Genomic DNA, 27,980 nt, shown 5'->3' with positions numbered 1-27,980 from the left:
TCATAATAAAAAGAAGAGAGGGAGAGGCTGTAAAACTAATCTGAGTGCTAATTCATCTGACAAGTATAACTAAGTTTTTAAAGTGTTATATATAACCATATACATCCACTAGAAGTTGGCCAACAATAAGGAAAAGACCTTATAGCAGCAAAACTAATAAGCTCTCAGTCAATCTGCTTCCCTGCAGATTTCATCCAAGGCCAGTTTGCCTCACAGAGATCAGCAGGGGTGTTGCCATCATTGTCCTTTAAATTTGTTTCTGCATTTTGCTCCAAAAGATATTTGACAATGCCTTCTCTCTCACACGTGACAGCATAATGCAATGGGGTTTGGCCATCATCGTCCTTCCAATAGGGAAATAAGGAGACCATTTTAGCAAAAAAATAAAATGGAAGTTGAAAAAGTAAAGAAATCACTGAATGGAAGAAATCTGTTAAAAGATCCGATGGGGCATGAGAAATGCCGCAGGGAGGACTATTGCAAATTTGCAGGTTCTCCAACTCCTAATACTTCTAAAAAATGAACAGTATAGGGAGACCAGAAGGCAGTTCAGAATGCCAATCACTGTTATATGCACTACCTTTGCATCCCATGGTCTTGGCCCAAGGAAAAGAAATAACAAGGTCGCGTGGGGTTAAGCTTAAGCAGTTAAGTATATTTAGAATTTCAAACTACCTTTGCATCTACATCAGCATTACTTTTAACAAGCAATTCAGTGATGTTAAGGTGGCCACGATCTACAGCCCAGTGTAATGGGGTCCGACCCTCGCCATCTGCAATTAATTTAGCCAAACTGTTTTAGAAGGCAACATAAATTTTGATAAAAGAGTGAATACTTTTTTTTTTTTTTTTATTAGTATAAAAGAGTGAATACTCATCAAACATAGAACAAAGGGTGGAGATCATCTACATCCACTTTCAAAGAAATCCAAAATGGAATCAATATCATTGAACAAATGGAAAAGGTTGCAAAGAAAAGAAAAAAACCTCTCAGATTTACTGAAATGCCGCCTTCAATACACTTGAGCAAATTATCCACCTCTCCTTCCCTGGCAAAGGCATGAATAGCATCCATTTTCCTGAAAGTAAAACAAGATACATTTAGCTCAGCCAAAAGAAAGAAAGAAAACCTTGAAATTGTTATCAATAGTTTATTTCTTCCAATATATGGAAGTATTGCATAGCTCAAAGAAGCAAATCCATACATAATACAGAAATCAGCTCAACTCATTACAGGCTGTATGGCTAACATTCCATGCCCAGATTATAGGGCATACACACATGACACAACTACTAAATGTTTCCTTAATTAACGAAAGACACCTGTCAAAACCTTTAATGTTTTTACAAGTATCTGCCAAAAAGAGTTGCTAAACAAGAGCAAGACTGAATCATGGTACCTGTGCTCGATCAACAACTCCTAGGTCAGAGGAAACCCAAACCAAAAGAATCTTTGGCTTATCCTATTCATACAAAGCCTCTTCCAAAAGATTCCATAATGCAGTAAAATTAATAGTCCAAATCTGCAATGAACTCTAAAATTTCAGATTTTGATCAGTTAGAATCTTCAACCTTAAGCCATAACGAAGAGTTAACAATCTTAGAACCATTTGATTTAAATTGAAAATGGGATGTTAATGCTGTAAAGGCAGCAAATCCCATTTGAGACCAGCAAAAAGGAATTATTAAAGGCCATCTCTCCACATGATGCGATTACAACCAGATAAGTCCATAGACCACCATCAAGTAATCAGATCAGATACAAAACATTGATAAAAAAAAAAAAAACATTTTCAAAAGCAAGAAACAATAGAATTAAAACCAACTTTTTCCTTCTCGTGCTTTTGGTTGTTAAGGGGCCCACAGGGAGAGAGTAGAGGGGAAGAAATGTAACAGGCAACATGACAAATTTCTGCATCCCTAGCAATCGGAAAATCTATTAAAAATTGCTAATTTCCTCACCATATCTCATCAGTCATCAATATATAAGCTCTTGCAGCAGCCCATGCAAAAGGGCTTAAGGGGGTGCAGAAATCTGAACATGAGCTTTGATGGGAAATTTTGTCAACCGTCAAGTCATTGTACTAATAAAATACCAATGAGAACAAGTCCTCAATGCTTACTCTTCCAAGACGGTTGTCCCCACTTTCGTAGTGAGGGAACTCCTCTGTTTTTAGCTTGACGAGCGACTTTAGTTTCCGAAAAACGCATTATATTATATAACTATAAGAGAGAAAAACAAACTTTTTTTTAGCAGTAAAGAGAGAAACAAACTCCAGGCTGCATTCATGAAAAGTCCTCAAAAATACCTATTGAATGGGTATTCATTAATTTAAAATATAAGCAGAACCCTTGCACCAGATCAAAGCCAAGCCAGGACTACATGCTTACACTCTACATTTCTTTTCACATATACAAATACACAATAACATAAAATACACATCAACCACCTCTGCAAAGAAACTATTTAAGGGCTTAAAATAACAGCACTAATCCCCAAACATTAAGAAGTTCTAAGAACCTTACGACTCGTTTCCAGATTCTTCCTCATAGACAAAAGTGCTGAAAACCGGTCCCATTGGTCCTTTAGCATCCATACTTGGTGCATCACCTTCTCTGCCTTTACTCTTCTAGTTAGCCATGAGTCAAGAAACCAGGAAAGGGTAAGGGAAAAAAAAAATTTAACAAAGAGTTAGCACACTCACATGAGTACAAAAGAATAGCAAGATGGGAAACTCAAAAGATGCTAACCAGAGTTGAACCAGCCAACCAAGAAGGATATAGCTCCGTAACAAGATCAATGTACTTCAGCATAGCTTCTTCTGGAGGCATAGCACCCAATTTCTGCCATGCTTGCCTGCAACACAGCAGTCAGAAAAATGAATATAAGATCAAGCATTCAGCCAAAAAGTAGTAAACATAATTTTAGAGAATATAATGCACAGGAAACTTAAAAGGACGTCCAAACAATTACAAATCGTTACACTACGTTTGGCAGGAGAAACGGAATACGAAAAGGAATTGAGAGGGGAGAAGACATGGTCACCAATGTTAAAAAATAAAGATGTTTTCTCAGTCGTTCTCTTGTTTTTAAAACTTTCCCTGAAAGATTTGATATCATAGTACCGACTCCTGACACATGACCTCTATTTGTAGTTGACAGAAATATTGCCTGCACGTATTTCCTCCGCACTGAGGCCAATTTAATTGTGACAAAAACAAAAAACTTGTTTCCGATAGAACAGTAAAAGAGATAACAGTCTCTCAATAATAATCATCATATCACGTGCTATACTTCTAATAGGAAACAGTCCAACATAACTTACTGTTGCAATATGCTTCCCATTCATCTATCACCTTTTCACCTACTTGATAAATTATATTGCTTAATATCGACAAGAAGAAGTCCACGCACACTTAGAAGTTAGAATACCCAATTAACTCCATTGACTGAAGGTCAATAGTTCAAGCACTTTCAATCCCAAACTCAATCAAACAGAACCCTAAACGACAACATCCCTCGTCATCAAGCTCGTGAAATCGCATTCCATTAAAATCCGCAACACCCACAAAATCAAATAAACAAAACCAAAACTATTCGTTTCAGTAACACACCCAAAAAAAAAAGGCAACGAAACCGCAAAACTAGCGCAGTACCACTTGGCCCGCGCCGTGATTTTCAAAGCAGAAGGCTGTGGCGTGCTACAAGGGCCCTCGGTGGCAATCTTGTACAAACCATAAAGACTCAACTGCACGTCGTTCGAAACCTTTTCCGAGAGCCGATCGGCCGCAGCCGCCGCAACGAACGCAGTAGCCGCGCTGAAGGCCTCGTCCAGCTCCGTACTCTCCACTCGCTCCCAATCGTCTTCATCATCGTCTTCAGCATCGCTAGCGGGCACACTATCGTTTCTGATGCTGCCCTGTTCTGCAATCAAGGAGTCGGCATCGTTTGCCGGGCCTTCGGGTATCCCCGGTCTTGGGGCGGAGCGGGAGGGAGAGAAGTTGTCCTCTTTGAAAGAGAGGACAACGGAAATGAGCTTGGCAACGAGGAAAGAGAAAAGTAGGCCTAGGACTATAGACTGGACGAGCTGTTGCCAGTCAGCCATGGTTGAACCGGGGTAGCCTGTTAAACGAAGGATCAACAAAAGCCCTAAAGCTCTAGAAATGGGACATGGGCGTGAGAGAGAGAGATGTTTGTAGGTTCTATGAAGTGAATCACTGTATCCCTTCTAATCTGCGTCTCCACGGCTGAACGTTGATAGTATTACTTATAATTTTATTTGCAAATTTGCAATAACAATGACCTGCGAAATAGACATATATTATTTGTAAAAAAAATCATTATCTATTTTTTTATTATCTTTTTATCATCATATTAAGTGATAAATTTATAAATTAAAATTAAAATTATTTAATATCACATCATCTCATAATGAAAAGATAATGAAAATTGAAATCATTAATAATATTATTCTTTACAAATAGTATTTCTCTTTTTCCCATTGACTATAATTTTCACCTTTTATCAAGTGCATCCTATCACATGTTTGCATTGGCATGTCCGTAGCGATTTTACTTGTCACATTCCCTTTTGTGATATTGTTTATCAATTTCTCAGATTTTCTTTAGAAATGATGAAAAATTATTCAAGATAATAATTGTATCACATTTTGCATTATAGGATGAAGTAAGATGAAGTTGTAGTACGTGTTAGTTTTTAAATTTAGAAATGATTAAAATATTTCATGTTAAGTAAAAAATAATGTGAATCATTATTATTGTTCAATGTATCAGTTCGTTTGTCTAGATTTAAATAAAAATGTGTCTTAATAACTTAAATCAATGCATGCCTCTTGGGGATAAGAGTCTTAACTGCTTGCCAATCAAACAAATGATTGTGTCCTTTAGTGAATTAGAAATATTTTAAATATATTCTCTAATATTTGAAAAGTTGTGACTTCTCACAAGTGCTCCTTCATTTTAGTTGTAATTTTTCACAAATTACCTTTCATATATATAAGTTGTGATTTTTCACAAGTACCATTTCATCTATATGTCTTGAATTTTCACAAGTACCATTTCATTTAAATAAGTTGTGACTTTTCACAAGTGTCATTTCATTCCAGTTGTGACTTTTCACAAATGCCCTTTCATTCTCTATAAATAGGGAACCCCACCCACAAATTTATTAACTCCAAATTCTCTACAAAAATTAAATAAACACTTCCTCCATCTGTTTTTCTTTCTTTCTTTGGGTTTTGATTGTTTTATATTGGATTTGAATATCTCTTTTTGTGTACATCGACAAAGAGATTAACGGGAACCGACGTTGTTATATCTTAAGAGTAGACTGTCAAGAAGTTTAGTACATGTTTAAATTTGGAGGCGGCCGAATCTACTCTAAGGAAAGCATCCATCACAACATGCCTCAATACCGAATTTTCTCTTTCTAATTTTTTCTTGTTACTTTACATTCTCTAGTTTACAAAGCGTTTCAATATATTTTCCAACAATAAGTACCATTACTCTTTAAAAAATACCAAAATAATACATTTAAAAACTTATAGACTTAAAATAAAGCTTTCAAAAATAGTTAAAAGCTTACCAATGAATTCGTTTAGGTTGTGTTTGGATATTAAAGTGAGTTGAGTTGAGATAATAAAATATTGTTAGAATATTATTTTTTAATATTATTATTATTTTGAGATTTGAAAAAGTTGAATTGTTTATTATATTTTGTATTGAAATTTAAAAAATTTGTAATGATGAGTTGAGATGAGTTGATGATCCAAACGAAGTCTAAAATTTACATAGGGAACGGCTCCTCGCAAGCAACCTAAAGGAGAGACATATGACATTGTGGAGTCGTCCCCCAGCCTTGTGGATTAGGACAAATCCTACGCTTAGTAGGATTCGTCGCACCACCCCATGAGTCCCTTAGAGTATTCACATTGGCATAGGCATTTTACACTTTTATTGGCATTCACATTATAGTGCCTTGCAATCCTTACGATGGAGGAATTTTCCTTGCTTTGTCCACTATTGGGGAAGGAAGAGCATCTTTATTTCTAGAATTGTTTTTGGTAAGTTGGGGAATGATCGTTAAAATTGATAGTTTAAGAGCGTGATTGCAACTTGGTGATAGTTTGAGAGTGTATGTGTATTTTTCCAAATTTTTTTCTAGACAATATTAAATTTTTAATAAGTCCTATATAATCAACTTAATTTGTTTATCTATTCTTAAGTTCTCATTATAAATCTCAAAATTCAAATAAAAACTCTGAAAGAACTAGAAATATGAATAAATCTATTTATCATCTTATTTATTATTATCATCTCAAGTAAAATATAATAAAAAGTCTTCAATCATTTAAAATCACATTATAGGATGGACGATGAGAGAATGATGGTTTAAGAGATGATAAATAGTATTACTCTAAAAATATTACGGCCCTTACAAAAATTGGTAAAAAAAAAAAACAAATAATTTAATAAATGAGAAAGACAAAAAAAAGTCCCTCAATGCCTTTAACAATAGAGGAAATACATTATTTAAAAAGAAAAAAAAAGAAAAGAAAAGGAAAGGAGGAAGAGGAAACACAAGTTATAATCCGATCCACAACAGTGATGGCTCCCGTTTGTGCAAAATTGTAATTGTAGCCATTTTTTCCCCATTGCAAGGCGGTGAGCATTCACGGAATAAGCTACAAGTGTAGTTGTGCACGAACTGTATTAGGCTAATAGCCTCAAAACACTGGCCTACCTCTTTTATGGCCCACAGTTTAAGCCAGCCCACAAATAAAACCAATATTCCTTGCCCGTGCATTTGTGTTCTCATCAACAACCCATGAACTAGGCCAAAAAGTGAGCAATGCAGTCTATGAGGAACAGTCGAAAAATGAATATGAGTTTTACCATGTTCATTTTTTGGCTATATTCGAGTCGAGTTCGAGTGAGCATTTGACCTAAAAGTTAGGTTCATTCACAATACTAGTGAGTTTAGAATCGGCTCGTTTATAAGCCGAACTCAACCCATTTACTTGTAATGTAAATTCGAGCTTGGCTCGAAGTTCCATCTGTTAACGAGCCGAGCTCGGCTCAAGATGGATATTTTTTTCTAATATTTCAAAAATAAATTATAACAAAATAAAATATATACAAAAATAAAAATATAAGGAATTAACAATAAAATACAAAGTTACATCATCAAACTTTTAGGACCTCAGGTAGATTATGGCTATAGTACATTAAATGACATCCTCATGGAATCATGAACCAAAAAAATGCTTTAAAACAAAAAATTATGCAACTAAGTACGTTAAACTTCAAAATAAAAATTGTAGAGTAAAGTCCTCAATATTCATAAATGGAGGCAGAAATAGTTAGCCAATAGCAAGTGTCCCGATTCAAGCATCTTCACACCAACTTGCATACGTTGATAAACTCAAGAAAAATTAAGCTAATTTTTAATCTCTTACATGATTACTCAAGTACTTTTAACTTAGTAATATTGTCACACAAACTTGCATACGTTGATAAATTCAAAAAAATTAAGCTAAATTTTAATCTCTTGCATGATTACTCAAGTACTTTCAACTTAGTAATACTGTCAATGAATATTTGACAGGATTGCAAAATTTAATTGCTGAACAAATAATGTGGTATCGCTAACAATACAATAAATCTGATAAATAAAATAAATAAATAATCAGATATAGCATCATATTCTAGACATCTCACAGAGATTAAGAGAGTCTATCATAATTCATACAGTCTTGATACAATCTTACAGAGTCATAGTATATACTGATATTCACTGAGATATCATCAGATTTTTTTTATAAGTATCACTGAGATAGCATCAAAGGACAAAGATAGCAAATTAGCTATATAGCATCATACAATCTATCAAGTGTATGAACCAATAGGCAATAGTTAAGACTTAAGATGCATACAAACTTCAGCATGACAACAAGTTAGTAACTCTGATGACTGGTACCAAACATGAACAAAATAACCATGACATAGGTTACCAAACTTGAACAAAATCACAATGACGACAAGTTGTTAAACTTGAACAAAACCACCATGACAACAAATAACCAATTTTCAAATAAATCATCATGACAGCAAGTTCTCAAACTTCAACAAAACCACCATGACACCAACCTGCATACATTGAAACACTAAAAAAAATATTAAGCTAATTTTTAATCACTTGCATGATTACTCATGTAGTTTTGGAGCATGTTCCTACTTACTTTGTGCCTCAATAGTCGAATTGCATTCCTTAACATACTCATCATTAGGGGTGGCAAATCATGTAAATGGGTCGTATTTGTGTTGGGTCAAGTTGTGTATATTATACAATATGGAACAATCCGAACATGACCCGTTGAACTTAACGATTCAGATTTTCAAACCCTAACACGATCCATTAAAATAATAGATTGACATTACATGACCTGTTATGAATTAATTAAAAATATATTGACACGACACAACCCGTGTCAATCCATTTCAACCCTTTTATGTAAATGAGTTGAATTAACCTAAATAATTCATTTGACCTAATTAACATGATTTCACATAAAAGTTAAAATCACAATACCTCCTAATAATATAAAACTAACTATATAAGTCTAAGATTACAATCTAAACAATAAAAGCACCTAAATTACAATCCAGAGAAAGTGTGGGTGGTGGTCGTGACTTGTGAGAACTGACTCAACTGAGAACTGAAAGAGAGAGTGAGGGTATGAAAATGAGTGAGGAAATATGAAGCAATATTAGGGTATTTTTGTTTTTAGGTTAAAAAGAATATAATTGTAATTTTGAGTAAAAAATTTAACAGATCGAAACAGGTTACTAATAGGTTAAGTGGGATAACCCATTAGTGACCCATTAATGAATCGTGTCTTAACGGGTCAATCCATTTTGACCCAAACCCGTTAACATCAAGTTCGTGTTGGGTTAACGGATCATGTCACATATTGACAACCCTACTCATCATACAACTCATGCAACACTTGAGAGACATGTTCAACATTATTGGAAGCTTCTGACTGTTGATAAATTAAAGGGAAACAATACTAGATCATCATCATCTTCAATCTAGGGTCTAACACAACAACAATTGCCATAAATAAATTACACTCCCCACAATATTTTTCAAACTTAGAACTTATTTTCTTAACATTGATTTCATGTACGCATTCTCATTTCTAGATTTTCAAAGATGTCTTTCATTCTCCATATTTTAGAAATAAATATATTTGTTGTTGGGTAATCACTTATGGATATAATATTGTTTACTCAATTGAAAATAGTAAGTAGTTGACAAATATTTTCACCTTACCCCCAATTTTTAACACTTGGAACCTATTCAAAACTGTTATCTCTATCACCATATTTGGGAACCACTTCTTTTAATTGAACTGTAGCGTCCAACATTAAATATGTATTGTTCCATCTTGTAGGCACATCTAAAATCAATTTCTTTGAGGGCAATTGCAACTGTTTTGCAATTTCACTAAACTGTTTTAGCCTACTTTCTGATACTACCAGATATTTTATATCATATTTAACACAATCAACGATCTCCCTAATCTCTCCAAGTCTATACTTCACAAGAAAATTAGTTATATGCTCACAACAACATACATGAGACAATTATCCTCCAATAGACAATATTTTCTTCAATCGAAAATCAACTTTCAATATTCTAATGGTAACATCATTAGAATTTACATTATCAACAGTAATTGAATTAATTTTATTCTCGATTCTCCAATTTTGAAAACGCTTTTGTAAAACATCAACAATAAGAAATCCAATATGTGGAGGCAGTATATGAAAAAAGTTCAACACACGCCTCTAAAAAATGCCAATCAGTATTTATAAAATGACATGTCACCACCATATATGAAAGTTTCTAACAATAAGTCCACATGTTAGTTGTGATATGAACTTTGTTAACAAATTTAAGTAAAGCGTTTAACTTCGTCATTTCAATTTCATAAGTTCTCATGCATTCCTTCTTTGCAACAGCCCGAGACATTTTTTTTTCTAATTTGGAGTGTTTGTACCCATAGATTTATTAAACACTACACCCATATACCCCCGAATGGAATAGCTAAGCAAAAAACTTGGCATCTTTGGAGGTTACCCGTGCTCTTCTCGCCACCTCTTTTGTTTGAACAATCCTTGTTACTACAACTTGTTACTAAAGAAAGAATGTCACACTATCAAATTATAGTCGAGATGAAACAAGGAAGAGTTCCAACAAAGCAATTGATCCAGTTAAGACTGTTAAATTGAGTACGAGAGGTGTTCAATCCATAGAGCATGATTGGGAGGGTCTATATGATATTTTAAATAATCTGCAAAGGAGGGCGAATGGAGTTCAAAACCCCAAGGCAATCATTGAGTGAACTATATCTTATTTGTGTTAGTTGACCTAAGCCACATGCTCCATAAAAGAGAATGGATATTCATGATAAAATATCATATGAAAGGCAAGCTCTCTCACCCTATTACTATCATAGGTAAAGTTTGACATAGTGAAACCACTGTCTGGCTCCTTAGACTTAACTGCTAAAACTTTTGGCTTTTTCTTAGACCCTATGCATGACAAATAAGTTAGCAAGTGCTTATGTAGTGTAGTAGTAAAATTCGACCGAGATGCTTTGAACAAAGTTTTATAACATTTGCATGGAGGTTGTTTAGCACCATCTTGTTCAATTTCAACAAAATCCTTCCATACAACAGAAGTTCTCTTTCTCTTCTTTCTTTCATAGGCTACCGTTTGCAATTTTGTTGGGCCCTCATTAGTGGCTATATTAGGTGCCTCAGTATTTGCAGTGTCTCCACCATCATCAGATATGGGCTCTACTAAGCTAATCCCAATGGAGTTTTCATTTTCATATTACTCCACCAGATCAAGTTCATTCATATGATCATCCATTTGCTAAAATAAATAATTTGTAAATACAGATTATATTAATAAAATAAATTATAAATTAAAGTAAAAAAAGTTTGACCCAATACTTTTGAAAACAACCTTGTCTCAATGGCTCGGTGTGCCTCCAAAAACAAGGCACCTCCACAAACATAAAATAAGTATATAAACATAGAACATGCAATTTATATTAACCAACTAAAATAAAAGGTTTAACTCTAAACAGGCTTTCCTCGATGGCTGAATGTTCCTCCAGAAGCAAGGCTGATGATAAGTTTAGCACTAATCAACTAAAAGATGTTAAAGTTAAACATATTTGACTCGAACAATTTCAATATACAGCCTTGCCTTAATGGCTCGATGTGCCTTTAAAAGCAAGGCACCTCCAGAAACTTTAAGCAAGAATCCAAAATTATAATTTATAAACATAGAAGATTAATCAACTCAAACATGTTAAAAAAAGCACCATTTGATACTTCAAGAAAAAATAACATAAACATAGAATCATATAGGATCAGATTAATCAACTCAAACATGTTAAACAAAGCACCATTTGATACTTGAAGCAAGAACATAAAAATAGAGATCAGATTAATCAACTCAAACATGTCAAACGAAGCACCATTTGATACTTGAAGTAAGAACATACTTATAGAACCAGATAGGAAAAGATTAGTCAATCCAAACATGTTCAACTCAAACTGATTTTTTATTTTACTCATCAAAACAGAGCAAGAACATAAAAATAGAACCATATGGGAAAAGATTAATCAACCTAAACATGTTCAACTCAAACTAATATTATATTTTACTCATCAAAACAGAGCAAGAACATAAACATAGAACCAAATAGGATCAAATTATTCAACCCAAACATGTTCAACTCAAATTGATTTTATATGTTACTCATCAAAATAGAGCAAGAATATAAACATAGAAGTAGATAGGAAAAAATTAATCAACCCAAACATGTTAAACTTAAACTAATTTTATATTCTACTCATCAAAATAAAGAGTTGACTCTATGTGCCTCCACAAACAAAACACCACTCGATACTTCAAGCAAGAACATGTTGTGTAGAATCATATAGTTTATATTGTAGAAACCAAAATCAATTAAGGCTCAAACTGATTTTAGACTTGCATTGTCAAAACAGAGCACCTCTATGTGTAGACATTATCAACAAACACAGCACCTTCAAAAACTTCAAGCAAGAACATAAAATTGGTATGGTTTATATTAATCAACCAAAAATCTCTAGTAAAAAACATACACAAACAAACCAAGAGAAGACAAAGAAGCAAAAGAAAAAAATTAAAATCTATAGTAAAAAATCATATACATAGAATCAAGGAGGAGGAATAATTTAAACTCACGGAATGGCAGGACTTAAATTCTTCTTCAAGCATAGATCTGGAAGTTCTTTCTCTACAAGGGTTTTTTTTCCAAAATTTTCAGTATGAATAATAATAAGCTCGAAATATATAATATAGTGCAACAATAGCAAGATCAAGATAGGAACAGGCCATTTTCTGCCATTACAAAATTTTTAAAAAAAAATCTATTTTTATATCAATCAAAGTAATAGACAATTACAAAAGCATGCATATATGTCATGAAGGATGACACTAGTCACGCCACTTTGGTGTACATATCTTAAATGATTAGATCTACAAGACTACAATTTAAAAAGAGTTAGGAGAGAACTAGAGGGGACATGCTAGCAATAGGTGGTTCCAAATCTCCCAAGTTCCGAACCAAATGGTTAGAAAACAAAAAAGAACCTGGCTAATTGATTGAGAGATGGACAAATGATTCAACGAACCAGAGAACCACGAACCATGAAATTAGGGATTAAGTTGATTTGGACTCATAAATGCTAGCATTTAATGACCCATCTGCCATCTCTAAGACTGAGATTGCAGTCACGACTCCCCGAAAATATGATTGTCGGTTGCATTCATGAAGGTTAAGACTCACTCTCAGGTTCTTGAAACCCACACGACTACAAACCTTCACAATCAAGAATCAAGAATCAAGGCTTCAAGCCTTCAGACATGCAAATCGCATAAGCCTAGCCTTCTAGGGTCTCATGAGTCTTTGAGAGAAAGAGTGTGAAACGGTTGCAAGGAGAAATGGTAAAGCATCGCATCGTGTAAGCTAGGGTTTAGGAAAAGAACAAATGGCTGATGTCGAACTTTACAGATCCAAGTGCTAGCATGAAACCCACATCTCCCAGAGTCCCAAGTTCCCAACTCGACAACATTCCAACACGCAACACACGACTCACAAGTCACAAGTTAGTGAAGTCTTACATGATCCCATAAATACTAATACAATAATACCGTGGACCGTGGTCACCAATCTGTGTATTAACATGTAACATGTTACATAATAACAAATATATATATATGGACCATATGGTGTAATTTGTAAATTTATAATGTTATGTATTTATGTTAGACTATACTCCTAATAAATAATAATACTATATATTTATTAACACACCACTAATACACCACCATCTACTACTACAATACTGATACCGTATGTTAACATAAATACATTCTAGTTCTATATGATATATTATAAATTTATATTTATAGTATATGTAGTGGACTATAAGTTTATGAAAATTGAAAACACTACTTCCACAGAGAAGGCTTACCGAAATTTTGTACCGAATTTCATTTTACTTTTTTTAATATTTTTTAACTTAATGGTTAAGGAAGTTTTTTTTAATGAGTTTGTGATTTTTAAAAAACAAATGTTTAAGGAGTTTAAAAAGATGTTTAAAAAAATTAAAAAAAATAAAAATTGGTTGATTAGTGAGAATCCTCTGTGGATGTAGCATGACCCTAAGTCTATAAGACTATAAGTCTATATACATAATTGATAATACATATATAACTTATGTATATTATATATATATATATATATATATATATATATATATTGTATTATATATGTATAAATATATACAAGTAGAGCTGACGAGTCAAGTCGAGTTTCATACAATTTTGTACATAAATATGAATCAAGTCGGTCGAGCTATATGTATCATTTAATAATCGAGCTTAATCCCACGTTTGTGAATTACCCATTTAGTATTCGATTCAAGCCGAATTCGAACTTAATAGAGTCAAGTTTGGGCTGGCTGTTGAGTAGCCTGCTCATTTTACAGCCCTAGGTGGCCCTAAGGAAGGTAAGCAATAATGGGATTAAAAAAAAAAAGTTTAAGGGATGCTTGGAGAATAATACGAGATGAAAATTTTGTGAATAGTAGTAAAATAATTTGTGAATTGTAGTGAAATAGTTTGAGTTAAAATGTTTTATTCGGTTTTAGGAAATGAGAGAGAAAAATTTGAATAAAAATATTGTAAAGTTAAAATATTGTTTGAATATAATTTTTTAATATTATTTTGTTTTGAAATTTGAAAAAGTTTTATTTTTTGTGTTTTGTTTGAAAGTTTAAGAAAGTTGTAATGATTAGGTTATAATTAGATAAAAAAAAACAAAGATTTAAAATTGTAAAATGTTTGTATTTAAATGATGTTTGAAAATGAAATTTTGATAAATTTTCAGTTTGGATGAGATGAGTTTCCCAAACAAGTCCTTATACTAAGTCCATCCCTAATGACAAGGGACAAAGATCTCTTGATTAGGATGGATCAACTTAGGTGGGTATGTAAGAACTATGCATTGTTATCACAGATAATCAACATCGCAATATATAAATCACTAAATTATGCTATTAATTAACAAATATAAAAAAAGTATATATCAAACTAATTTAGTACTACAGCAAGCATTCAAGCAAATAGTCTCTTTTTGCCTCAAAAAATTATTGATCTTAAAAAATAGACATAAATACCCACTTTACATGAAAAATTGACACCATTAATTTGTGATCATTTTATGCAATCCACCCATTTTTGCATCTTATTTCAAATGGTTGCAAATAAGCAACTATAAATTTTCTTAGACTCTGAACCCTAAGAAGACTTCTCTTTGGAGCACTGTGGGATGACATTAAAAAATTTATGCTTGCAGACTAGGATACTAAGTATAGAAATTAAACTAACTAGTAAGAAAAGATTCGATGATTTGAGAAAGAAAGAGAATAAATAACATACATGTCTATAAAGATCAAGGTGCATACTTGTTTCATCTACATAGAAAGATAAAACATCAATAAGATGATTGTTATTTTTTCTTCGATCTATTCTGATACCATGTCTATATTTGTGAAATTTTAAACTTTGCTAACAATAGATATTATAACATACTTTATAGCTGTAATAAATGGTAAAAAAAATTAAAGCTAAGTTTAATGATACTTATGCATCTATGGTCACTTCAGAAGAGTAGAATACAAAAATGCCTCTTGGTATCAACCAACTAGTTGTGGCTGGTAAGGGTTCTTATAAAACTCTCATTAGTTATTCTTAGACAATATTAATTTGAATTATTTCAAGTAGAGCGAAATTCTCACAAGTTTGAATATTTGCTTGTCTTACAGCCCACGTCAAATTATGATTGCACCTATATGTCACTTAGGAGGCTACTAGACTCTCACAAAATGGTGTCATATTTCAAGACCAAGAGCTTAAGATGAAGGCTCCAGGAAATTGTAGAGAGAGAGGAGCGGCTTTTGTTTTGTACATTCACTCACTTTTTCCATATACAAAACTAACTTACATAAAACTCTTATTTAAAGAGTTTTCTAATGAGGTGGTTAATTAACTGTTAGTTGTTAGGAGTTAATTAACTACTTGTGGGAGAGAGTTAATTAAATGCTTGTAACTTTCCCACTCATGTGGGCACTACATAGGTCATGGGGTACCTATTTACAAACATCTCTCACTTGTCCACAATGGATGTCATGCCCATTAACAATCTCATGCTGATATCTCAATCACTTATCAGTCCTACAAAAATTCAAGTGTGCGACCCGACAAGAAGGCAAAAGGTAGGAATATTATATTAAGTCGCCATCTTACTAATATAGTACATCACTCATAACATCTCGTTTATGCCCCAGATTGTTTGATCCCACTATGTTAAGTGTCCTTAATCACTCTCAATTTTATAACTCACAACAATTCTTAACTTCACATTATATAATAGAGTTCCTCTTTGAGACGGCCCGGCTGATGTTGGGCGTTTAACAGCCTCCAATCACAATATGCCACGTCCGAAGTTTTACATTAGACACAATAAATATGATTTCATCCAATTAAATCACATTATCAGTAAGAAACGAGTGTCTTCCTTCTTTTTAGTCGAAATCCAGACCACAACCACCGCACGAAACCCAAACTACCGCCGCACGAAACCAGGTCTGTCGCCGACGAAGCTGTTTCTCTCCCATTTCTGTCCATCATTGACGCTTGTTGCGCCTACCCCTCCTCGATTCCTTCATGTTTTTCTTGCAAATCTCTTCTGCATGGCTTCTCCGCCATGCCTTTTGTTCTCAAATATGGCTAGATCGCTTCGAGAGATAGAAATCGACAGCTTCAAGAGGTTGAATTGATTTACTCTACAAAATATTTGGTTTGACTATCCCTAGCTTGGGAATCTTCATTCTGAGAGATTTGATTAAAGGCTTGGGAATCTTTATTTTCTTGTTTTTCCAGATCTCTCGAGTAATCGCTTCACTTTTGAAGGCTTGGAAATGTTTCCTCTCTATTCAGTCTTATTTGACTTTGAAAATTGTAAAATTCAAAAGGAAATGGGAATGTAGGGACATCGATATTTTTTAAAACAAACTTGATAGTCCCAGAAGACATCAACAACTTTACTTTTAACTATAAGGTGTTTTGAACCTTGTTTTCTCCAGAAATATCATGGCTTCAGCTCAAATTTGCAGGTACACTGGCTTTCTCCATCCGAACCCTACACTAAAACTGAGAGGCCATGGAGTAGCAAGTTTTTGAACCATGTAATTGTGATTAAGCAGCACTGATCCGCGATCTTTGTATGGTATATGAACATGAAAACACTCTGACCTGACTTGGTTACAGCCTTGTGTTCATCTGATATTTTCTGGCTGGAAGATAAGCAAGCAGGAATTCCAATAGCGTCTTGCATGGCTGTTGAGAGATGATCAATTTCAATGGGTGAGGGTGAGATCTTTAACTAGTAAATGTTCTGGGAGAAGGGCTCTGTCGTCAACGGGAGAGGTGGAGGGTGGGCTTTGGTGGAGGAGGGAGAGGGGAGGGGGATTTTCACAACATTATCAGCTATAGGCAGGCATATTGAATGTGAAATAGAAAAACTACATGGCACAAATTTATTGACGAGCTGTTATTTGAGGAATAACAGTCAGACCGGTGTGAAGTTTTTCTCTATATAATATACTCATGATCATATCGAGTCAAAATGACATAATCACCTAGGCTACGAGTTAGAAAATAACAAATAAGAATCTAAATAATATTCCCTAGACACTCATGCCAACTCCATTGATGGTTTTCCTAGACATGCTACACCAAAAAATAGCTCCCCCAATAAGTATAAATGTGTAATCCATCGTGGATTTACACTCATATTTATAACTAGCCTAATCAGTATCGTTATAATCCTTCAGTTTCGTGTCTCCACCGTTATAGCAAAGAACAAGATCTGTTGTCCCACGAAAGTATCAAAAAATTCTCTTAATTGCTTATCAATGAACTGATCTTAAGTTACTCTGATAATGACTAATCAATCTAGCTACAAAATAAATATCAAGTCATGTACACTACATAGTGTACATCAGACGTCCAGTTGCACTGGCATAAGGAATTATGGTTATCTCTTTCTCTTTCTCATCATTATTTGGGCAATGTTCTAGACTCAATGTATAATTCTTTCCAGATGGAGTGTCTTTGAGTTTGGAATTGTGCATATAGAATCGTTCTAGAATCTCTGTTAGTCTCTTGAGAGAAACCATGAAGTCTCCTATATCATTTCCATAAAATTTTAAAATCATAATTATTGACACGAGCCTTTTCCACATAAAAAGTGAATATTTTGTTACAATCGAAGCAAAAGTAATGTAGATTATTCAAGAATTAAAGTCAAATTTTCTTTATAAAAAGAAGATATCAATGAACGTCTATGAAATGGTTTCGCAGGATTCAGTCTCAATTGAAGTAATGAACTTATGAAATATGTAATACCATTGTCTAAACTATTGTTTAAGGTCATAAACAGAATTTTTCAGTTGGCATACTTTGTCTAGTACTTTATTAAAAAATATAGTTTTTACATCCATTTGAAAAAGCTCAAAATCTGAATGTGCAACTATTACTAGAATGAAACGAATGGAAGAAAATCTCACCATAGGGAAAAAATGTTTCTTCATAATCTATGTCGTCTCTTTAGGTATAGCGATTTGCCATGAGACAAGCCTTATAATACTTGTCAATTGATCCATCTAATTTACATTTAATTTTTAAAACCTTTTTTTTTTTCAATAGATTTACCCTAGGTGGAAGATCAACTAACTCCCAAACTTAATTTTTTGCAATAGAACTTATCTCACCTCTCGTAGCAGCTAGCCTTTCATCTTAAGCAGGTGAACTTAGTGCTTCTTCATCAGAAGCAAACTCATCAAGGTCACACGAGGCACATATGAAAGATTCACCTTCAATTTCAAAACGACGATAAGAAATGGTTCCACATTCGCTTTTATGTAATTGAAATTCTTGTGAGTCACTTTCTAATGGTACACTCATCCCAGGAGGCAAGTCACTCCTACTATCTTTTACAGTTCTAAGATGTGGCAATTCTCAAATCTCACCAAAAGATGGTGTAATTCTCTCAAGTTCTTGCAATTCAAAAATTTCAAGATCTTGTTTTTGCTTCACCAATATTAGAAAATTCGTTTTTAATAAATGTGGCAACATGTGAATCTATTTCCTTCATTCCTTTGTTTGTTTGTTCATCATACATTTCGTAACCCTTTGAGCTTTCTGAATATCTTATAAAGATATGGTTATTTGTTTTAGGGTCAAGTTTATCATATTTATGGGAAATAGTGTGAAAATAACCAACAAAACCAAGACTGTGAATGTTCCAAATTTGATTTTACATCATTCCATAATTCATATGGGATTTATGGAACATACTTAGAATGTATATGGTTCACAATGTAGGCAAAAACTAGAAGAGCATCCACCCAAAATGATATTGGCAGGTTACCTTGTACTATCATTGATCGAACCATTTTCAATAAAGGTTAAGACTCCTCATTTCCACTACACCAGTTTTTTGTAGTGTGCCACGGATTTTCAATTTCCTGCATATCCCATTTACTTCACGTAGTCTTTAAACCTCTTTAGACAAGTACTCACGACCTCGATCATAGAATTTTTTAATTCATTTATTTTTGGAAAACACTACAGACACAAAGGGATCCCACACACTGATGTGGCACAATGTGAATGTACCACGTTTCCTCCCTTTTTTTCCTTTCTTTTTTTTCCTCCTCCCGTGCGTCTCCCCTCCCCTCCTCCCCCTTTCCCTCTCCGTCTCCTCCTGTCTCCACCCTTCCCGTGGCCGCCATAGTGGTCGGGGACCACCTCAGGCCAGCAGAATCCATCGGCAATCCAAGCAGCACCGTCCAGCGGGGGATGGGAGCTCATGTGCAATGTTTTGAATACCGTACCGGATAGCGTACCGGTCAAGGCACTGGAATGAAATATTTCGGTATCGGTACCGTTTCGGGATAGCGTTTCGGGATAACGTTTCGGGATAGTCGATCTATAAATAAATTATATATATAAATATATATAAAAATTATATTCTAAAATAATAGTCTATATATAAATAAATTATATACAAATACATATATATATAAATTATAAATAGTCTAGTCTGAATTGAGGGTTAAAAAATAAGTTTGTAGTTTGAAAAAATGAAAAAATGAAAAAAAAAAAAACACAGGCCGAAATATCGGCCGGTACCGGCCGAAATATAGGCCGGTACAGGCCGAAATTGAGGCCGGTATGACCGGTACCGGCCGGTACGGCCGGACGGCCGAAACGAAAAATTTCGACCGTACCGGCCGGTACGGTACGAAATTTAAAACTTTGCTCCTGTGCACGGCAACTCACGCATCTTGTTGTGCATAGGAGCTCCCATCCCCCTGCCAGACGGTGTCACTTGGACCACCGATGGATTCTGCCGGCCCTGAGGTGGTCCCCGACCACTATGGCGGCCACGAGAAGGGTGGAGACAGGAGGAGACAAAGGGAAAGAGGAGGAGGGGAGGGGAGACGCACGGAAGGAGGAAAAAAAAAAGAAAGGAAAAAAAAAAGAAGAGGAAACATGGCACACTTTCAGTTTGCCACATCAGTGTGTGGGATCCCTTAGTGTCTGTAGCAGCCCTCTTTATTTTTTATTCTCAACCTCAGCTACAAAACGCTTGAAGCAATCCAATGTCTCAAAACGATGCGTGATTAGATAGACATAATTGAAACGTAAGTAGTCGTCTATAAATGTGAGAAAATAAGAGGTGCATGGCATGCCTTCACATTCATAGTTTTGCAAATATCATAATGAACTAGCTTTAAAGGATAAGATGCCCTAAGACCCTTGATAAGTGTGATTTTTATGTGATTTTTATTACTTCTTTATTTATGAAAAGTATCAGTTTTCCTTCAATAATATTGATTTTATTTTATTTCTACATATTTTTCTTTATTTCGAAGGAATGAGAAAATTCATACAAAATGAGAGCATTTTGATACAAAAGAAGAAACCAAGGATCCAGACCGAAGAGATGCGACGAGAGCCAAAGAGAGCCGAGAAGATTTGGGCGATGAGTCTTATACTGCGGGAAGCAAAGAGAAGTCATTTCTCTCGGTAGGCAAGGAGACCCAATGGTGATCAGAATTGGCGACAAAAGTTAAGTGAGGAGCGACATATTTTACCTCTCGGTAGGCAAGATGGCCTGGCGACAATGCTCTGGTGTTGTTAGATTGGGCAACCAGTCTAACGACCAATTTAAAAGATCAACCTAAACAACATCGTGGGCAACAACTAGCAAAGGTGAACAGCTTTACCGCTCGTAACGTAAATGCACACACATGGCACCCAGCAAAGTCGGTGGAAGAAATAATTGACTGTGAAAAAAAAGCACATGCATGCTCTGACGCCTTGGGACTTGGTGGAGCTTGAGCCTTGGGACTTGGTGGAGTTGACATGCTAGGACGCCTTGGGACGTGGTGGAACTTTTTGAAGAACTTTTTGAAGCCTATATAAAGGCTTGTAATCGGGAGGCAAAGAAGGGAAGTAAGTTGAGATAGTTGAGAGTTTAAGTTCGAAGTTTGAGTCTAAGTTTGTAGTGTGAGTTTTAGAGTTTTTATCTTTAAGTTTCGTTGTTCTATTGTTTTTCCCTTCAATTTTATTATGAACTAATTTTATTGTTTAGAACTTTGACGTAGTCTAGAGTTGAACACACAATTTACATTCTAAATTATTTTATTTTCAATATTTCCATGATTGAGTGTTTATTCTTTGTTCTTAATGCTTGCAATTTTCTAGCTACCTATTGCTCGATCTCTTGGATTGTAATGAGACCGAGAGATGATTTGTGATTAGAGCTCTAGGATTAAAAACTATTAGTAGAGCGAAAGTATAGAAACTTTACCGCAATTAGTGTGATTTCAAGAAAAACTCAAAGAAGTTAATAAGTTTCCAATTGATTAAATTCACATAGAGATATGGAGTTATTAATTTGAGATATTTTTGGTATTGCTCGAAAGAAAATATTGAATAGTTAAGGAATTTTTATCATCAATGTGGGATAATTGGAATTTTATAACAAGAAAGAATAAATTGTGTGGGATTCGTTAGGTGAAATCAAACGCTCTAAATATGTTCTTATTATCTTTTAAAAATTCAAATTTTAATATTCTTTTATTTAGTTTAAGTTAGATCATCTATTCTCCAAATTTTAGTTTTCCAAATAGTAATTAATTTAGTCAATTTCAATACTCAATAGCATAATTAATCCTTGTGGGTTCGATATTCATTTTCTTGAAAAACACTTTACTACTTGTTATAATTTTGTGCACTTGCAGATAATTACCAAAAGAAGCAACAAGCCTTTCCAAAAGGCTTTCTACATGCTATCACAACTAAATATGACTCACACACAGGTAGATTTACATTAGCGAGAGACCACAATAGACATCTTTTATTCTATTAGATAATAATCAAGAGTTGATGGGTAATACTGCTTATCAATACACTGAAATAAAAGTGAGGTAAGAGTGTAGTATATATAGTAGTTTTGAAATACAAATATTCCTAATCCATAACCCACCATGCATTGTTGTTTTTATGATCTCGTTTGTTTTCACAACTCCTCTCAATTCATCTAATCATTATAACTTTTTCAAATTCTTACACAAAATAAAATAAACAATTCAACTTTTTTAAATTCCAAAATAAAAATTAATATTAAAAGAATATATTCTAATAATATTTTATTTAACTTTTAACTTTTATCTCATTTGCAAAAACAAATGTAGTGGGTCAAATTCTGATTTTAAAGATTTAATCCATGACGAGTAGTGGGTCAAATTGTAGCAAACTAGCTTTAACACTTGGCAAAATCAGAAGGATCAATTTTAATTTTACAGCCAACAAGTATAATAGTGTCATTTCTTAAAAAATGCTAAACATTTTTTTATTTGAATTTCAAGTTTTAGATAATTTCCCCATTTAAAAAAAGAATTATAATTGGAGTAAAGCTTGCAACTCCATGCATGGTTGGCTTGCCAACGAACAAGGTTTTCATTGAAAACTTTAAGATGAACATTTAGGTCTCGTTTAGATTCATAATCCATCTCAACTTATCTCACTATTATTTATTACTATTCATCAACTTTAACTCATAAATCTCACTACTATTCACAATCGATCTCACTACTATACAACTACGCTGAAAAAACACATATAACAAAATCACATGCATGGTTGAAACCCACGAAGAAGGAAATAAAACATTAGTTCTAAAAAAATAGCAAAAATGAAAAAAACTATCACGAAGAGGATACAAACCTAGAGCAGATCGATCTCGCCTGCGGTACGAGGGGACGGGGCCGGAATGAGAGTTGGCAACAACAGGCAACGGAGAGAGAGAGATCAGCTTATATTTTTCTTTTTTTTATGGGCACGAGTGTCCGAAACAAAATCCCGACTTAATCCAGAGGTGCTAGCTAGAGACAGCTCGTGTATTTGTCCATTTGTTTTGTTAGTTGATTTCGTGCAATCAGACCCATCATTTCATATTTCTTAGATTCTCGAAATAAGTGTAAAAAAGCAGTTCCTTCTGGTTATTATGGTACATATGACTAGTCGTTAACAGGTGGTCATTTTATGGGAGATGCAGGACAAATGATACAAGGAAATAGAAGCAAATCAATAAAATAAAAGGAAACACAATCACAAACCATATATAGGTTGAGCTTCCTCCTCGAGTTACAAGTCAAAATCAATGAAAAAGTACAAGACACTAAGAAACGCAAATGATGAACACATGATTCCTCAGCAGCATTTAGTCTTTCTAATGGTACCCATTGCAAAAATCCTCAATATGACATAAGTAGCGTCCTAAGTCTCCATTGATAAAGAAATGGGTAAAGATGAGTTTACATGTGGTCACCGGCATCCTAGTTCAGCTCTTCCTTCAGCATTGATAGTTATGTTCCTGCAAATCTTTTGAAGATCAATATAACCAATAATGGTGTCCTCAAAAACTGCATCTCCCAATTGAGCTTCATCAAAGGTGGATCCCGATAATACAGCGTTCTTGAATACAGCTCCTCGGAGATTAGCTTTCCCAAAATTAACACGATCTAAAACTGCATTTGAGAAATTTACACCTACAAAAATTGTGGTCGCCATTAGTTTCAGGGATTCTTGCTTGAATGACTTCTAGAATCCATGGATGTTTACATCTTTCTTGGTTTTCTCTTAACCAAGAAAAATGACGCAGTTGTTTGCAAAAGGTGAGTCAGCTTGCAGATCTTCATAGAACTCACAAAACACAGAGAGAGAGAGAGAGAGAGAGAGAGAGAGAGAGAGAGCCCAAAACTAATCTAATTAAGAAAAAGCCTACAAAAGGAAGCTAAAAAATGAGTCACAGTATCAAGAGAGGGAATCTCACGTCTATCTGGTTTCAAACAGCTCTATTTTTATTACAAAAAGAGAATTAATAGCTTCAGAGTGCTTAATAAATAGATAAGGAATAGCTTTTTTTCCTAGGCAACTGGACATAATGGGGGATCGACCCCTGGACATGGCACCACAAAAGGGCTGCAGATGCCACAAGGTCACAAGGCCTTATTTTCAACATACTCCTGTGTCTACATATAAATATACTCGTGGTTTATATAGCAAACTTAAATATGTCCAATTTGTTCATCATGTCACTGTTTAATTTACAGTACCCTTGTATAGAAGATTGCCTTGAAAAATCTCTAACCATATGAACTATAAATAGGGGATATTTCAACTACACAACTCAAATGATGAGATGGGAAATAGGAAATTACCCTTGAAGCTAGCTCCAACAGCATAAGCCTTTGACATCACCACTTCTGACATGTCTGCTCCATCAAACTTAGCATCTGACATAAGTGCTGCTGCAAGAGACTTACCCTTTAGGTTGGATGCATCATTAGTGTAATCACAGAATCGAAGGTCAATCGGCTTGTCATAAACACCATTTGCCTGACCTATTGTGTTACCAACAAATGCTTTCTCACACCGATCGGCCTCTGTTGATAATGGAGGCAGCCTCTGCATGCCAAACACATACACTTGTTCATGTCCTTTACAAGGAAAAATTGTATTCTCTCACGAAATAATAACCAGAAATTTTCAGGTAATTATATCACAGCCTTGCCAACAGCAAGCCAGGCAAAACTAAAAGGTATACTAAGAAACCAATGAAGTGAAAAGATTCCACGTCATCAGAGGATGAAGCAATAGCTCATTTGCTGATTATGCCATCTACTACAGATCATGTAACAACCATGCCATTCTCTACTTCCCTTTTATTGAATTTTCTGGGAAAATATTTTTCACTCATATCACAAACAAAGCAAAAGCTTTATGTGGAGTCAGAAAACCAGCAAACTATTAGCTGCAAGAGATCAGTTACCCATTAATATCTTAAATAGAAATACATATTGAAAAAGGAAAAAAAAAGTTTCCATACGAATTATATTTCAAAGAAGAGAGTTTTCTACTGGAGCATAAATTTAGATTCTGAATCTAACTGTGTATTATGTGCATGAAGAAATGTTAATATCTTTGATTGTTGTTATCTAAATGTGTATTATACGCATGTAGAACTGTTAATATCTTTGATTATTGGTAGCAGTCAACCCGTGAGTTGGAGGCAAATGACTCAAACCTCTATTTACATTGCTTTCTGGAGGGGTAAGCTGAAAAGTTTATGTCATGTTCCAATAGTATGTCCTTCAGTGCCATGATCATCAAAATGAGGCAAGGCTCACCAATAAAACCAAGCATCAAGTACAAGTAAAGCAAAGAGACCTATTATTAGGGCTAGCTGCTCGCCATAGCATGGTTAATCAAGGTTGTATGAGATAAATCACGCTGCTAATGGGGTTAGAGGCATACAAAATTATCACACTGCAAAAAGGAGCATAAGCGTCGTGTTAACCACATAGAAACTGCATGATTTGATTTTTTTCAGATGAGAAGACAGCTTGGGATACACCAGGAGTACACGTTTGTTATGAATCAAAAGCTAATTATTCATCACAGAGGGATTTAAAATATGAGAATAAGCTGACAGAGAGATTTTCTTGCTTCCTCATATACAGTCCTTTTGTGTTTGATTAGATTTTAGTACCATCTGGCTGAGAAAAGTGCTTGTTAAATCAGTCCAAAAATCTCAACCAACTTCGAGTAGATAATGGTTGAAGAAGGTTCAGGTGCAATGGAATGTAGAACCAATGAGCAGGTCCCATCATTCATATGAACCCATAAGGAAAAACTTTAAGAATGATCTAGCTTTGGGAATGTTCCATAAACAAAATCAATATTATTCTAGGCTCACAGTGCCATTCTCAGGTCGCTAAAGGTTATCCCTATTACGGGGTGGAGAAACAAGAACAGCCATGAGGCTGTTAAAATGATGAGTGATTAGGATATTCAAATGGGACAGTCGAACAAGCCACAGATTGAGTGGAGGGACCCTCCACGACCGCAGATAAGAAAATTGAGAATATATTAACATTGTCCAATACCTTTCCCTAGCTGAAATAATGCCACCTCTTTCTTTAAGAAAAGGTAAGGGATAAGATCACAGGTTCAAAATCCAATGGGTGGGTATATTCATCTGAGAAAAATTATGATGAGCAGAAGCCTCAGAGTCTTCACATTACCCCAATTATGGCATCTCAAATCAGAATCATTGTCCAAACTCTTACTATTAATTAAGAAAATCACATTTATAATTTTATATCAACATAACGTTTGCTACAATTAGATATTTATAGTTCAAGGACAGGCAGTCTTGATTTTGAACCCCAAATTCATTCTACCTCCCATTTAAAGCTTCAAGTTATTGGGAATTAATCACAACCATAATGCATGTTTCACTTAAACACGTAATAGATTGATGCAACAGATATTCCTCTAATGGTTAGTAATTGCTCACATATTGATCACGTATTAGTTGAGTGTTAAATGAAATATTTACAAAAGAAGAGTGCTACCAACCTGGCCACCAGCAATTACAGGCGAGGCAGCAGTCACAGCCCAAACCGCGAAAATTCCACAAGCTACACTTTTAAGTTCCTTAAATTGAAATAAGCCTCCCTTGGACTCGGAACCATATCTAGCTGTTGCAGGCACACCAAACACCAATAGCATCAGTCAGCTTGACAACTTCAACTACACTAGGTGGGTACCAGCAAAAGATGTTTTTTTTTTCAATTTTTTTTTTTTTTATTATTTTTCCCCTTTTGATGAGTAAGTTTCTCAAGGGGAAGTGAGAGAGTTGAACCAATCAACTCTGCTACATGAAAAGTGGTACCCATCCGATTGTTCTATTTCCTTTGGGTTATCACCGAAAGAAATATTGGACTGGTTCTATATAAGCAAAGCAATTGAGATGAATTGAATCAAATATCCACATTTTATGACTAGTAAGGTGATTGTGGGGAAAAAACTGCAAAGTTAACTGGTTATTCATACGCAAACTCTGTTTGAAGTAACTGTATTAAAATCTTAATTATCTTTGAAGTCTAATAAATAAGCATTAAATACAAATGGGTACGTGCTTTTTATGGCTAGTACTCGTCTTTCATCAACTTGATTCACATTTCCAATTTTCAATCATACAAACATTATAGAGAGAGAGAGAGAGAGAGTTTGAAGTTTTCTTTTAAAGGATGTAGGGGTCATACCAGAGCAAGTGATTCTGATGGATGAGTGGAGTTCTGGAATGGGGAAAACGTGGCGTCTCGGAGAGGAGTTTCGCAGACAGAAACCGTTTCGGGGGAGTGGAAATGAAAGAGTTGCCATTTTTGTGAATTGTGGAAAGCTTATTCGTCGCTTTCTTTCTCCGTCTGTGAGTTTGGAAGAAGGCTTCCTTACTTATCCGTTTATGGTTCTGGCAGGTACATACGTTTATATGACGTGGCCCGACACGTAAGACTAGAGAGGTGTTTGGACACAAGTACATATATGTTAACTAAGAATAATGATAAAGTTATTACTCTATTACAATTCATTCATTATTTTTTTTGTATTTGATTTTTTTTTAATTTTTTATTTTATTTAATGATTAAGAAAGTGAGTATTAGTAAAGTTATATATTTTTTTAATTTTTTCTTAGTAATTAAGGATGTTAAAAAAATACTTAAAAAAATAATAAAAAAATAAAAAAAACTTAAAATACACTTAGGTAATAGATAGGTAGTAATAGAGTAGTAAGCCTATGACTACCCGTTAACTAAGGCCCGGTTTGGTTTGCCAG

General features: G+C 34.4%; 2 protein-coding genes across 4 annotated transcripts; both read right to left on the bottom strand.

Annotated features, from left to right (window-relative positions):
• Positions 1-20: 20 nt before the first annotated feature.
• On the bottom strand, positions 21-24,041 carry LOC121257906 (acyl-CoA-binding domain-containing protein 1-like). Of its 3 annotated transcripts, XM_041159175.1 has the most exons (7): positions 24,025-24,041; positions 3,658-4,178; positions 2,752-2,857; positions 2,527-2,630; positions 988-1,079; positions 676-773; positions 21-344 (listed from the first exon to the last, which is right to left on the bottom strand). In XM_041159175.1, exons 2-7 carry the CDS (start codon positions 4,104-4,106, stop codon positions 165-167), a joined length of 1,029 nt encoding a protein of 342 aa, XP_041015109.1. In that variant the 5' UTR covers positions 4,107-4,178; positions 24,025-24,041; the 3' UTR covers positions 21-164. The 3 variants fall into 3 exon arrangements, with proteins under 3 accessions (XP_041015109.1, XP_041015108.1, XP_041015110.1); XM_041159174.1 differs by lacking the exon at positions 24,025-24,041 and having other exon boundaries at positions 3,658-4,240; XM_041159176.1 differs by lacking the exon at positions 24,025-24,041 and having other exon boundaries at positions 2,527-2,627; positions 3,658-4,230.
• On the bottom strand, positions 23,398-27,596 carry LOC121257907 (thylakoid lumenal 17.4 kDa protein, chloroplastic). The gene is made up of 4 exons (XM_041159177.1): positions 27,409-27,596; positions 26,720-26,841; positions 24,517-24,763; positions 23,398-23,844 (listed from the first exon to the last, which is right to left on the bottom strand). Exons 1-4 carry the CDS (start codon positions 27,524-27,526, stop codon positions 23,621-23,623), a joined length of 711 nt encoding a protein of 236 aa, XP_041015111.1. The 5' UTR covers positions 27,527-27,596; the 3' UTR covers positions 23,398-23,620.
• Positions 27,597-27,980: the final 384 nt, after the last annotated feature.

The sequence above is a fragment of the Juglans microcarpa x Juglans regia genome, chromosome 3S (assembly GCF_004785595.1).
Source record: "Juglans microcarpa x Juglans regia isolate MS1-56 chromosome 3S, Jm3101_v1.0, whole genome shotgun sequence".
NCBI lineage: Eukaryota > Viridiplantae > Streptophyta > Magnoliopsida > Fagales > Juglandaceae > Juglans > Juglans microcarpa x Juglans regia.
Note: the sequence above shows the minus strand (reverse complement) of the source record. Positions and strands in the feature narration are given on the sequence as shown.